Source organism: Clavelina lepadiformis, chromosome 3 (genome assembly GCF_947623445.1).
Source record: "Clavelina lepadiformis chromosome 3, kaClaLepa1.1, whole genome shotgun sequence".
Taxonomy (NCBI): Eukaryota; Metazoa; Chordata; class Ascidiacea; order Aplousobranchia; family Clavelinidae; genus Clavelina; species Clavelina lepadiformis.
In genome coordinates, this window is record NC_135242.1 from 4163776 (window position 1) to 4178680 (window position 14905).

Below are 14905 nucleotides of genomic sequence, written 5' to 3' on the forward strand. Positions count from 1 at the left end.
CACTAAGCGCCGCTGTGGATAGTAGTAAGTTTCAAAGTGCAGATATTCAGGTTATTTAGGCTGTACTTGGTACATTGGTATCACATACAGTGTTTGCATGGATATATTTAGTGTGTTTCGAAGTCGAACGGAGAAGAATTTATAATACTTAGGGACTAGTACTGAGAATAATGACGTAATCCACAAATGTTGCTTCCTTTCGCTATTTCGAAATTTTGAAAATATTTTTCCAGGATGGATTGCGCCGTAACAGTTATTTGAGTTAATAGATCCTTGATCGATCAGTTGACGCTTTTGCGCCACTTCATACTCGGCAACGTCGCTGTGACATCATACTCACTACGAACTACAATATCCACGATTGGTACTCTCGTTAATTTCATCAAAGAAATAAGATAAACACAGGAAAAAAATCAGAAGTGTTGGGATAACACTGGGATCCATCATCAGATGGATTTAAACCTAGACCGCTTCTTAGAAGATAGGAGAAGTTTTTGCCTTGATGCAGTTATTCAGATCATGTTGAACTTTTTCTGGTGATGTATTACCCTGTATATATAGAAACCTATTCCCTTCGTCGCATTCAATAAACGTTACTTAAATCAGCACGCACCAGACATGAAGTCCTGCAAACGATAGATTGGTCACATAGATCGACTACTGAACAAGCATTACCCTGATAAAGGTCGTCTTCGTTAAGATGCGCCCTTCTTCGGGAAATTACGTCATCATTGAAGTTCTACAGAATCGATTACGTGAAGATGTCCGAAATAAATATCTTGATTAACGCCAGATCACTCGCCATTAGCTAGTTGGCAGCTTTGAATGCACATCCTCAGAACGAGCACGCGTGGATTTTCGAGCTGGAGTTTTGCTGCATTTTTTGAAAGGTTTTAGTTGAGTTTCCTGCTGCGTTTTTAAGGTTTTGATATTGAAAGTGTGAGCCACGTCCTGTTTTGCTGAGTCGCCAGGTATCACTGTTTAAGTCAGCTATCTGGCCTACTTACAGCACACCCTTTGCCGGAAATAGCACCGCGCTGTTGCTGCTCTATTTTTGCATACATTGCTTGCGGTCGTTATGAGTGATTCGCTGTGTATAATTCTAAACAACGGAAGTCCAAGCTTGGGACGCACATCACAATCACGTCTATTTTGAACCTTACCTTTTCGGATTAGATTTCCAAAGTCGTTTCGTCACAATGGGAAAGTAGAAATCCAATCGTGACGTCACATTGCATATATAAGCAAAGGTAGCTCTGGTGTTCGCTGTTCAGCTGGGGTTAGAGTTTTCATCCCAACATAGGGAAGTCGTTGACACATTGCGAAAAATGCCAGCACATATATAGAGTCATAGGAAGTCGTCGCTTTCCGGTCGAGGACGCATTTCAACTCTGGGAAGGAGTTTCTTTTTTCCTTCATCGATTTCGTCATCGTCACACCTGTTTATAAACATTGTTTGAGGCGCGCCCTGTCGCACTTGTTTCTGGTTATTGAGAGGGAATGGTTGGTTAGTTAAATAATTCGAGTTTTCTTAATTGCTGTTCTTCATCCGCAGACTGCAGTATCTAATACGTAGAGAGTAGAGTCAAAAAACAATTTTGCAGAAAATAAAATGAAAATGTCTGTAGGGGTGCTAGTACCTAATGGAAACTCAGAGATAGAGAAATTAAACGACACCTTACAGTTACTGAGCAAAGTGTCGTTGTCATTGCGTACGTCGTCAGAAGATGTGAACTTGGACCGTCCGCGTAATCGTAACCATAGCAACAGCGCACGATCGAGTGGTAGTGCGCATCGGACGCCGAGTTTCGGCAAAAGAGACAACGATGCGTGTTACTCTTGTGTGCATAAGATCAGAAGGGGCGGACGAGTCGCAAAAAAATGGGTAAAAATTGTTCGGTTGCAGGAGCATGTTTGGTTTTGTTCTTGCGATTGTTGTGTATTTATTATAAGTTTTAAGGTTTCAATTCATGATTGATTACAAATATTGTAACACGCTTCTGTACTAGAACTAGAACACAGAATAGCCACAAGTTTCTACAAATATAATGCGGCCGCATTCAAGTTCTGCAAATAACTTACAGTTGCGTTTAACTGTCGTCAGGCGTCTAATAAATTAATTATTTAAAGCCTAGCTGCACCTGACTTAAAATTATTATAAAACTTTTGTTGATTTTTACAGCCAAGTCGTCAGGGATTCCCCCCGAACAGATACCCACCCCAAACAAGCGCACCCGTCTACCAACCCACCGGCATGCAGGGTGGTATGAACCCCAATCCGGGACGAAGCAACCTCCCAGTCGTGCCCCCTAAAACCGGCATGAGAATAATGTCCCCAGAGGTACATAGCTCGCTTTACTTGTTAATAAAAGCAACGATTTCCACTCATACGATATCTTAGAAGTGTCTGCGTGAGCTGATGTGCACTAGATGGTTTAATTCAAATGAATGCTGATGAAATTTAATTAAATTAAAGGTCGTTGAGCATAAAAGCACTGAAATTCGAGCCAGTTCTGCAAATCGTTAATGTTTAACCCATTGTGACGTCATAATGTTCAATTATAGGAGCTGGCCGATCATGAAGCTCAAGTGAAGCTTCGACAGCGTCAGCAGGAAGAGGCGAATCTTGAACAGAGGCTCGCCATCCAACGAAAGCAAGCGGAAGAGGACGACAAGTGGATCCAGCAGGAGGAACAACAATTTGTAAGTGATGTCATAATAAGAGCCATGGTGACGTGTGATACGTAATTTCGTGCGTCGTCCCCCCTTTTAAGTAATAAATTGATATAAAAACGACAAATTTCATGACAAATAGACTGTTTTCGAAAAAAATAAAATTCAATATTATCCAGGTCTTCGCCTTCAGTTTAATAAAATTCACAGTCGCTTCAGGATATATCGTTTTTTAATTCTTCTCTCATAATCGCTTATAACTGGTGTTCGTGCATTGATTTATATTTACAGTCGTGGTAGATCACGTAGCGCGCCAATTAACATCATCGCAAAGTTATATTAAGAAGTTTATTGGGATTGCATCGTAGGTTGTTGATGAAACGTAATAAAGGCTCCTGTGACGTAATATTGACGTTTACATGTTGCACTGAACTTTCGCCCCCAAATTGTTTCCCTTTTATGCGTTCAATAGTTCTATGTGTGACGTCACACAAGCAAATCGCGTGTGCGTTTGGTCACGTAAGAAAGTTTGGTCACGCTTCAATAAATTCATTTAAATGTTTTATTGTACGTCACCAAGGTAAAGAGAAATTGACTCAACTTTCGGTCCAGCTGATTTTTATTAGCGCTAACTTATGAAAGCAGCGTATAAGTGCTGATGTCTACTGAGTCGGTTGTGCATGACGTCATAATTACAATCACATTTATTTCATACGATGTATTTTTTAGATGCTTTGAATTTTTTGTTTCTATCTTCAGAGAAAGATTCCTCCAACCAATGGCGAATCAGACGATCCTGATCATCTTTATCAGAGCGCCGATGATGTCAGAAGAGGAAGAGCAAAGACGAACGCCGAAGCCCCGCCTCCTCCCAACGCAGCCCCTCCTAAACCTCCTCGAAATCCCCCTTCGACAGAGGTCCCCGTCCCAGCGCCTCCAAAGGTAATGTAGCACTCGTAACATACCCACTAACTTTGCAGTTTTTATGATGTCACATATAGTGTCATTCTTTCATCACATTTATAAAACTATCACCGCATTATTGCAGCTAAGCCTCGAAGAGGTAAAACCGACTCCGACGATGAAACTGGACAGGGAGGGCGACAGTGTGTACAGAGACACTATGAATGTGGTCAAGTCTGTTCTGACCACAAATCACGAAACAATGGACGCCCAGCCCGATGAGATTTTCATCCTAGTCAAGGTATAGATCTAGTCAGAAGTGCTCCCGCTTTAGTTTATACTTGACACTGGTTAAGCTATTTCCTCGTGCTAGGTCTTATGTTTTACACATTTCATTCTCAATTTAAAGGCTTAATTTACCATTTGTTCCAGAATATCGGCAAAGCGCTTAAGGAATTGTGCACCAGCCTCGACCAAGAAATGCCGAGTCTGCCCGAACAGTTCCACCGCGCGATTGACATGGCACAGAAGACGACCAACAAAGATCTCTCACAAATAATCAACCAGATGAAGTTGGTCAAGAAATTTTACGCAACAACTCAAGTTACAGCCTACAAGAAATGTAAGATTTTTTGTCTTGTTCGCATTACGTAATATTTAAAAATCAGTGATAAAACTAAGCATAAATGCGCAACGTCGAATCGCTGTTGAATACGCCAAATATTCGGTTTAGAATTTAGAAATAATGATAAATTTTAACTTAGAACTAATTTTTGAGCTGATGCTTTCTTTAAGGTATGATGGCTGCCACTCAGGTCCTTGCAATGGACGCCAAGAATCTTTTGGACGTCGTTGACAAAGCACGACTGCATAAATTACACGCGGAGCAACCTTCGACGAGCAGCCCAAGTCCGCCGCCCGAATCCCCGCGGGAACAAGCTTCAAATCCCGATGACTTCGCTGCATCTCCTTCTGGCGAGGAAGGCTGAATCAATGAAACAAACAACAATTTTTTACGAAACCTGAAAAGTTTGGCCGACGTGCGAGGTTGGACGGATTTGGAGTGAAACGTCACAAAACATCCAATTGTTTTGTTTAAATTACCCATTGTGACATCATAAACAATTTACTCAGGCATCCGATTAGGAAGGTTGCGACACGGTCACAGGAAACTTTTCATCGACCCATTCAAGCCACATTGCTTTGAGAACAGCTCAGGCGCGCAATAGTAACACGCTTTACACACCGTTTTTGGTATGACGTCATGTTTACGTCAAACTCGAGTCGATCGCACGATTATGAGCTGTCATTTCTTTATTGCTTGTTATATACTTTTCACGTGTTTGACCGCACTGGCACTTAACCTGTTTGTTTGTGGTGTTTTAGTGGAATTATTTAACGAGCGCGTCATACCAGCGATAATGTTATTGCGATTCAGTGTAAAACCGCTGTATAGAATATCTGCTGCGTATCGTGTATTCAAGCATGGTCAAGTGAGAAACCGCGATAGCTATACATTGTATACAATCCAAACGCGGTTCTTAAGTTCTTAAATGTCTCAAAATAAACAACTATAGGGAAAAAATGTTGGAATAAGCACATTACTTGGCCCTTCATTATACTGCCGGACCGTGCTACGAAGTAGTCGTTCAAAATGCGGTTTCGTACCTGCGTTTGCCAGCCTGAGTTTTCCGCCATTGTCGGGTTTTATCATTCCGACGATATTCCAGTGTTTTTCTATTTGCCTGTAATCACCGTGCAGTATCTGAATGTGCTAGTAAAGATATCTTATGTGGACCATTGTATATATTTCGGTGTGTCTGTTCCCTATGTTAGCTGCAAGTCAACGTCTGTATGTTATAGTGCGCATTTTTCGTGGACGACCAAACACATCTCTTGTTTCTTACGATTGGTACCAACGTGACGTCGAAAGCAAACCATCGTGTGAAACGTTGTGAATGTTATAGGCTGCGTACGAATTTCACGGCGCCGCTATATAAAAATGGCGCGCGTTGCTATACTTACTTGTGCGGTTCGTATTTCGCAATGTTGGCGCCAAATTCTTTTCTCGAGTTTTCCCGCCTTCTTTTACGTTTTTAATTATTCCTTCGTTTGCTACGTGCAGCCAATAATAATAATAATAAAGCAAAGCTAAAATTGACTATGCCCGTTGTTTAGATATGTCTGTGAGGGTGAGTTATACAAAAGGGTGATAGGGTAATGCCGTGATTTTAGCCGCAGAAACCAACGATAGACAGTGGGCAGTTTTACTCAAAAATGGATTACTCGGTTTCGGTTGTTCATGGCACCAATTTCTAATAGTCGTGTTGTAGAAATCTTTGTTATCGTTAGGGGGCTTCGTCAGACATCCTTACATCAGTTAATAATGCACTCAAGCAATGTCACAAACGTATAAGTAATTAGACCAATAGGCAATATTTCGTCTAAAGTATTACGTGCAAAAACTGGATTGCGCGCGGTGTTGACTATAACTTAATGGCGTCCAACCTTACGAAAATCCTAATCTATGAGCAAATCTACCCGAAATGGCCAGTAAAGGACGATTCAAATCACCACGCATGAGGCTTAACTGGTTTTATTCAGTTGAAAAGTCATGAAGCGGCATCAGCTTGTGAGGAAAGATTTCGTTCATGCGCTGTGTTTTCAGATCCATCTACTCACTGTACCATTATCAAGTTAGCATTTACTGTAGTGTGAGGATTATTAGTGGAGGATTTCATGAAAGCAAGGTTAATAGCGCCACCTACCCACCACACAAAGCTAGAATAACAAAAGATTACTGGCACTGCTTCACAAAATTTATTTGAAAAACGTTCGCTATAAAAATGTTTACAAAATAATAGTGAAGCAAAATTGAAGCTCAATAAAACAAAGCAAATTTTGGGTAGACAGTTTTCTTTAAAATAAGTAGATTATTTCTAAATAGGACAGAAATAAATAATAGATATTCAACACACATTGTGCGTAGATATCAATATCCATAGATACTGTACTTTTGTTTCCACTTTGTGGCTGTTGTAATCGTTACGGTACTATTTAGTTGCATAAAGAGACTTTATATATTATACGGTAAAGAATCGACTCTTCTGTTTAAAACCACGTCCCATCCGTTTGAAGCTACACATCAATGCGACGTTCAATAAAGTAGAATTAGTGATTTCATTTGGATATTTTCGTAAAATTAAGCTAACAACGCATTGTTGGCAATTGAGTGCCGACTCGTTTTTTCATATTTCGCGTGAAAAAAAAGAAATTTAAAATGCCCTGCTATCACAACAAAGGCATTAACTTTACGACGTATTTGTGTTTGGAGGGCAATATAATTTGTTAACTATTGGAGAATACTTAAGGCTTCCAAGTTTTAAAAAGTCGTTATGAAAAATTCAAATAAAGTCGTTCTAATTGCATATGAGATATGACGCCCCGGGTTAAACTGTTCCGTCTCACAATATACATCAATTGATACATCACATGAAATCATACATCTAATAACTTACTAGTAGTATTTAATTCATTTAAAGGCGTGTTAGGTATTTCAAAGGGAGCGGTTTGCCGACGACATTAATTTAAATTCTTCTTATAAAGCCTAGTAACAATCAAGAATACCATTAACATGAAAAGACATAGACACTTAATTAACTGCGGTATAAACTTTTACTTTAAGTGGTATGCAAAACTGTAATGACAAAAAACTAATATACAGTTTTGTGCTGCTGCCAACAACTAAAAACGTTGATGAAGAATTTAGACAAGCATATTTGGACCACCAATATATGGGCGAGAATATGCCCAGTCATACAGCTAGTAATTGCTTGTACAATATGATAACAGAGTCATAATATTGAATAACCTGTTGTACCATAATCTGCCAAGCCCAGGAAAAGAATTCTTGAACCGCCCCGAGGAGGGTTGACGACGGCCAAAACAAAAATGTCAACTACTTCTTTCATTTTGGGCGTTGTTGGTTTGCTAACGGATGAACTTAGTGATCCAATATATTGACATTAATAGCAGTTTAGTCTTACCCTATTGCTGTAAGGTTTACCAAATTAACTTCTCTACGTGGCCCAAAGGGATGCAAAGCTGGTTATTGTGTTATACGCAGATCTGAAGAAGGTGTAAAGATGTTGACCCAAATCAGTTTTAGCGCGTAATAATGTAACGCAACTGCGAACAGAAACAAGCAAAATGTTGATTTATTTCAGATTTTAGATTGATTTACTCATTGAATAAAGTAGAAGTCAGGAATTGCTTAAAAACGACTGCTACACAGGATCGTTTCTAAAGCACAAAATTTGTTGTTAACCTGGAACGTTTTTCTTCGTGACATATGCTCGCGAAGACGATGATTCTGTAATTTATGTATCGCGTTTAAATTTATTTCTTAGACTACTTTTACTTTTGCTTTTTTTATTTACATACAGTACATAGGCGTGTTGCACAATAAGTACCAATGAGAATGGAAAGCATACCTATATGGGCGTGTTTGATTGTTACGTTTGCAGCTTTCCTTCCGGGAAGCTACGCGTTTCCGTTTGGTGCCCCTACACAAGTTTGTGGCTCTTTGACCCCACTGGGTCACACTTTTAGAGGTCATACATCTGATCCCAATCTTGGTTACACCCTTCAAGCGAACCCAACAACGATTAGTCCTGGCGACAATGTGTCGAGTAAAAATAAAATTTTGCTTAACTAATTAGTGAATTACAATAACTTAACTAATTAGTAATTACAATAACTTAACTAATTAGTAATTACGTATCTTGTAAGGAATTCAAAGATCATTTTAAATTCATTTAATTTATGTATAGTTCAACAAACCATAACGAGTTAAACTCTACGCCAGCAATGCCGTGTTGGTTTATTCAATAACAGTAACAACGGATTATTCTAACTTAGTTCAAGTGCCTGGAACCTTAAGAGGATTGGTGATGCAAGTCAGACCAAGTTTGGACGGAAATGCGATCGGGAATTGGCAAACTCCGAATGCTGGTTTCAAGTTCCTCGAATGCTTTGATAACAGACAAAGCACCGTTACACATTCCAATAGCAATAATAAAGATGGCGCAAGCTTCACATGGACGGCGCCAGGCGGCTCCTGCCAATCTGCAACGTACTTTGTCAGGTAAATACCGAATGTTTCTACTGATCATAGCCCACTATAGCTTATGTGTATGATTTAACTGGGGCAGTTCGATGTTTTATGCTTAAGGTTTATATGACGTACTGTACCATAAAAGCTAGCAAGGACCTTTCTTCTGCAAGCAAATTTCGGTTGAGTTAAAAGTGAGGCTGGTATATGTTTATTAATCGTGGTCGGTTTTTTCTCGTGTATTTAGGGCAACAGTTCTTCAATCATTTGCTTCGTTTCAAGAAGATGTTGTCTTGCAACTGAGATGCGTGGAACCTTCTCCTCAAACACCTCCGCCACAAACCCTACCCCCTCCGCCTCAGACTATTCTCCCACCAATACTTCCACCAACTCCGGAAGTTTTACCATTTGTTCCACCTGGTGGCGGGAACCTGTGCCGGTTCAGCTCCCTAACTTCAGTCCCAGCCAGTGGTTACAGAACTTCTTTTGAAACTGAGGACTTTGGAGGTTGGATAAACACAGGAGTGCGACAGTGGCAAAGAAACCGCGGTCAAACGCAGTCATATAGCACTGGACCAAATGGAGCATTTGATGGTATTTGATATTGTTACAGCACGTATATAGCCTTGGGCCTGAAAGTGGTACACGACGCATAACTTTCAGTGATCGTTAAATATCAGAGCAATCCCTTGTTGTTATGTAATATTAACGTAACTTTTATTGTTGCTCCAGGCGACTTTTATGCGTATTTCGACGCCAGCTCTCCAGCGCAGCCTGGCGACAGGGCGGTGCTTGAAACGTCACCAAACCTAAGAGGTTGCTTCTGTTTTCAATTTTCGGCATCCATGTTTGTTAGTAGACGGAACCCGCCTCACCGGCTCTTTGTAGAACTGGGCAACGAAGTTCTTAATATTCCAATTAGAGACGACGCAAATTGGGTGCAGCGAAGCCTGCAGATTGACTCTGACGAATTTACTGCGGTATGTCGCAAGAGAATTTCCATTTTATGAAACGTTTATCTACCAGTAGGTTAAAATACATTTCCCACAAAATGTACAATTATGTATCATTCCAATTAGATATACCTTCGCTATAGAATTACTTTTTGCAGAAAAGTGATCAAAACTAGCTTTGAACTCTCCATTTACTCTCTCGTTTAACATCTCGCTTAACCTAATCTGAAGGTTATTTGAACCTTTCTCTTTAGATCCGGATTGTTGGAGAAAGGGGAGTTGATTGGATGGGAGATGTGGCCATTGATCAACTTCGTGTGACACCGGGAAGTTGCCCATAAGAATTGACTGCATTGCACAAAATCGACAAATTTGCTTTTTTATTTGCATTTTTAGAGCAAATGTTCTTAGTATCTGGTGAAAAATTATAAGTTACACGATATCTGGAGTGTACACACAGATATGGTAATTGAAATAAATTTGTTACCGAATAAAAGCAATATATTTGTATTGAGTTCAAAATAAATGCGGTTAATACTGAATATATTGATATTTATGTAACTAATGGTTGGTAAAATTATATCAAAAATGACACAAAACTGGTCGTGGTATCATCCCTTGTTATTGTAAAGCTTCGCGTTGTAATTAAATTTCCACTATAAGCTTTCAAAAAATAGCAAAATCCTGTGTTTACATTTTTAACTTTTACTTGATAAGAAATGTGTATTTTCTGCTATAGTGATAAGCAAACAACTACCATGGCATGTGACATCTCAAAGATTTGCTGTCAAACTTTAACTTTGTTCACAAGAATAAAACCAGAACACAAGTAGGCTCCATATGAACAACTGCAAAATAACGCGAGAAAATATTCCTTGTAGTACAGCTGTAAATAAGCTTTGTATGCTTCTTTAATTAAATGAAGTTCTAGAGAGTTTGGATAAGAAAATTTTAACCCGTGATGGATCCTTAAAAACCTACTTGCATTGAAGGCCTAGGTTTATCGTTTATATGTGTATTAAGTGGACGCAATAAGCAACACAATACCAAATTTAAATATTGCTTGCATTGGAAAAACTGACATCTTTTAAGTTTTCGTTCTTTTTCAGAGCACAGCAAAATGTGAAGCGCTCATTTTGTTCATAGTTAATTATGGTTAAGTGCGTTACTCAAATTAAAGCCACTAGTGACTAGTGCAAAACAGATTTGTGCTGTTACAAAATAGCAATAACAAAACGTGAAAATAGCAAAGGTGTCTAGCACAGGTTGGTGACAGGGCGGTACTTGAAACGTCATCAAACCTAAGAGGTTGCTTCTGTTTTCAGAATAATTTATCAGTGCATTGGATACCTATTTAACAGCGAACACATTTCTTGCTAATTTTACATTTATCTGTGACTAGGCTTATGAGCTTGTCAAGTTTAATATTTGCGTTTATACAGAGCGACCAGAACCAGCTTTTGCTTTAGAAAATGACAATTTCACCGCAATCATAAGCTACGCAGCCTGTTGTAAAAATAGGCGGTTACGCTAGAAGAATCGGTATGCAGATAGTTGACTTTGCCATTTAGGGTTCATTAGAAGTTAGATTAAGACTTAGAAGCTAGACTTAGGTTAGGTGTAGGTCATACTCAATGGTGTACCATTCAAGTTACAGTAGGTTAACCAGAATCTGAAAATAATAGCTCCGAACGTAGCCTGCGATTTGTTTTTCAAATAAAATATTGATAACCCTGCTTCGAAATTGTTTAAGCTATTTTTTAGGGTCGGATTGTTGGGGAAACGGGTTCTGACTGGTTAAAAGTGTATTGCTACCAACGCTATGACATACGGTTACAGTTGATGCAGCCCAATGCAAGCGGGATGATTCAATCATAGATACGTATCTCTATATCTGTAGTATACTACATTAATGTAATATTTATGGCTCAATACTCATCAGCACTCAAGGTAAAAGGTGCCCAGGTAACGCCAAAACAAGCACTAAAATGTTGTAGATGTTGTATAATGTACATAGTATGTAGATCACTACCATAATTTATAAGATAACTTAACTGAGTTATAACATTAAGATAACAGTAATGAACGATAAGCCTACCGATAGTACTAAAAATATTCATTCATGTCATATATTTTAAGCAATTCGGTATTATTGCAAAGTTTTCTTGATGTAGATCTAGCAGGCCTAACTACCGGAAAGATTGCATGATTAAATTCTGAGAACAATTTCTATCCCTAAGGTTACCAATTTCTTAACAAACTTATTAAAATCAAACCCCACAAGTGGTACCGGTATAGACTACAAGGCCAAATATTTCGAGACCCGCCATCACCTCGCAAGGATAGCCCACACCGGTCACCATAGAAACCTTTCAAACAAGTGCAAGTATGACCTCCGATTGTATTTGAACAAGTTCCATTGTTGTGTCAGACAACAGCATTTGTAGCGCACTCGTCTATATCTTCACATTACGACCTGTTTACGATAAAGCCAGCCTGACAGTAGCATTGAAAAGTTCCAACCGAGTTGTTGCAAGTAGCTTTTTCGTGGCAAGTGGTAGGTTGGCATTCATCTTCGTCATGGCACATGATACCGTTTCCAACAAAGCCATTGTTGTAAGAACAAGTAAAACTATAAAACTGTAAAACAAGTAAATTTTCTGTTAGCAGCATGTTATGCTTTCGATCTAACAATATTCATTAAATAACGCAAAATATTTCATGCTGTTAAGCTTTTTTTATGAATCTTTTGCAACAGTCGAGCTTTTGCTCAAACCAGTCATGCGGTTTGAACATTGCTCATCAGATGTGACATGCAGTACAGGATTGATTCCGTCTTTTGCTTGACACATTCAGACTGTTTTTGTGCAATTCGTTGAGTACTGGAACTTTCAAGAGAGTTAACCTTAAAAACCATCCGACTCAGAAATGTTCTACTGGTTTGGGTGAATGTACTATACTATAGTTCCTTGCGTTCACCTTCTTGTATAAACCGCGCGATGTCGCCACCGAAACCTTATTAACTTAGTTGGAGATTTGCTTGCCGAGAAGATTATTGTGCCATGAATATTTAAGTTAATTTATTATTGAGTCCAAGTATATGATAAAAATATTTTTAACTTGGAACAAGATGTGAAGTCTTATAAAAATATGTTATTATATATTAATACATTTATTTGATAGTAATATCTTATAGGCTATAAGTATAACAGGCAGCAAATGCTAAGAATATAAGATCGATGATTTTGCAAGTAGCACAAAAAAGCTGGATATATTATGACGTATATATCTGCGATACGTTATAATGGTTTAATTTTTACTATATTTACCAGCCAAATAAATTGCATTTAAATAAAAACCAACAAAAAAATGGCGGGAAGCCGACAAACCAGTTGCAATTTAAACATTTTAAAACATTATGTGCTTGGCATTATGAAATCATAACTGTCCTTCACAATAATCATTTGATCGTTGTAGAAATGGATAGAGATAAATTTGTATTTCCATTTAATACTCGACCTTGTCAATGACGTCAGTCAGTCAATGACGTTTGAAATCAGCCTGTGAAGAGAACACGCAATGCGATTGCAACAGTAACATTACGGCAATCATTATAAAGCTGAAAACTATAACAGATAATGGAGATCCTACTGCTATGTGTCAAAAGGCGGTGCAGGTTGACCGCAATCCAATCTTGTTATAAAAATTCGTTTTGATAATTAAAGTAAGTAGCCTATGTATTTTTGTCCGCGTACTTCTCCTTCAGTTGATAACATATTACGTAATGACTTAGTGATCTCAACGATAACTGTTACATGAACTAATTTTATCGTATGATCGCAAATAAATTGAACGTGTTTATTCCAGTTACCAAAAATAAGTGCAGCAATGTTTAATATTTTCAATCAAAAACGACGAAACCAACATCGCTATGCAATAGTGCTTGTAATTGCGACGAAAAATGTACAAAACTTGGTAAAAACAAATCTCAAAAACTTAGAACAAGGCGAAGACACCTCATCAACAAAATGCATTAAAAAGTGCTTGGGATCAAACAAGATAAAGCATAAAGAGATAAAAATATGGTAGTAAAACCAGCAACAGCTGGATTTCGTCATAGGTCCATTGATTTGGGTGTATCAGTTGTTTCAAGAGTTTTACAATCTACTCTGTCTAATCCTTGGGCATAGTTTTTTGACAACCCACGAATGTCTGGTTCCGTAATTGATTCAATTGCACTAGACATATCGACCGAAGCATCAACGGAATTGGCCAAGCTGTCAGTAACGTCGTCACTTGCTTGGGCAAATCGACTTTTCTCTTTCTTTTCCTTTTCTTCACTTAAGTCCAAACCGCATGATGACGCCATTGAGATTTGATCATAGCTTGGTATCGCTGATTCGAACTGTTGCCCGGTTACAGAATGTTTTTTATACTTAAACAAGAAAAATTCAAATTATAATTTTCAACATATCTATCTCGTATTCGTATAGCCGCACCTAGGCAGTACCAAAATCTTATGTTTACAACTGCACTTAAAGAATGTTAATGATAATAACGTGGCATTATTTCCGAACGAAAATTAATGTTGGCTGTATTGGCAAAAATTTGATAAACTCAATTTGATGTAAAATATTGTAGATTAATGCAAAAGAAAGTAAGTCCAAAAGAAAAAGGTAAAATACATACCACGTCGTAATGACCTTTCCTGTGTTGTTTGATCAAATACCACACTGAGAGTGCCACTATAACAATCAAGACCAGAATGCCCAAAGCGATCAGCACCCAAACATACCAAGGAGTTGGTGACTGAAACACTGATGAAAACAAACACAACAAAAGTTTTGTTACGTAATCAGCCCCTCATAAATACCACTCTGGGTTCTTCAAAGTTGGCAAGACTTTGGTAGGCATGTAAAACCATTTTACATTGAGTATAGTTAAGATAGTTAAAATTAACTACTAAGTTTGTTTTAAGAGAATTGGGTTAACAAGTTTTTTCTATAACTGACATATTCGACATAAGGTCACTTTCTTACTATTCCATACCTTGTTTGCATTCACTATTCTCAAAGTAATAAGATGCTTCACAGACACAGGAAAAGCCGGTTCCTAAGCTAGACAAGCATCTGAAGTTTGAACCACACGATGAACTGTCGTTCGAACAATAATCATAATTACATCTCACGACTGATCCCAAACCCGCACAGGGAGATACCCGCTCCATTTGACAAGAGCAATTGTAAACCAAAGCTGTTGTGTC

General features: G+C 38.4%; 3 protein-coding genes across 12 annotated transcripts in view; 2 read left to right on the forward strand and 1 right to left on the reverse strand.

Moving 5' to 3' along the window:
• LOC143448287 (focal adhesion kinase 1-like) overlaps nt 1-5737 on the forward strand; it is a 62699-nt gene extending 56962 nt beyond the window's left edge. For all 8 annotated transcript variants that reach the window (XM_076947950.1, XM_076947952.1, XM_076947951.1 and 5 more), the window contains 6 exons: nt 2183-2341; nt 2566-2703; nt 3433-3615; nt 3722-3877; nt 4009-4198; nt 4372-5737. In XM_076947950.1, coding sequence (XP_076804065.1) covers nt 2183-2341; nt 2566-2703; nt 3433-3615; nt 3722-3877; nt 4009-4198; nt 4372-4565 — 1020 coding nt within the window. In that variant the 3' untranslated portion in view covers nt 4566-5737. The remainder of the gene's footprint in view (nt 1-2182; nt 2342-2565; nt 2704-3432; nt 3616-3721; nt 3878-4008; nt 4199-4371) is intronic.
• A 2263-nt stretch (nt 5738-8000) lies between these two features.
• Nucleotides 8001-10090, forward strand: LOC143450539 (uncharacterized). The gene is made up of 5 exons (XM_076951137.1): nt 8001-8267; nt 8497-8722; nt 8937-9283; nt 9422-9669; nt 9897-10090. Exons 1-5 carry the CDS (start codon nt 8051-8053, stop codon nt 9981-9983), a joined length of 1125 nt encoding a protein of 374 aa, XP_076807252.1. The 5' UTR covers nt 8001-8050; the 3' UTR covers nt 9984-10090.
• A 3429-nt stretch (nt 10091-13519) lies between these two features.
• Nucleotides 13520-14905, reverse strand: part of LOC143450530 (uncharacterized) — a 54576-nt gene continuing 53190 nt past the window's right edge. For 2 of the 3 annotated variants that reach the window (XM_076951117.1, XM_076951120.1), the window contains 3 exons: nt 14692-14904; nt 14332-14459; nt 13520-14077 (listed from right to left, as the gene is read on the reverse strand). In XM_076951117.1, coding sequence (XP_076807232.1) covers nt 13757-14077; nt 14332-14459; nt 14692-14904 — 662 coding nt within the window. In that variant the 3' untranslated portion in view covers nt 13520-13756. The remainder of the gene's footprint in view (nt 14078-14331; nt 14460-14691; nt 14905) is intronic. The other variant, XM_076951118.1, reaches the window with a different exon arrangement.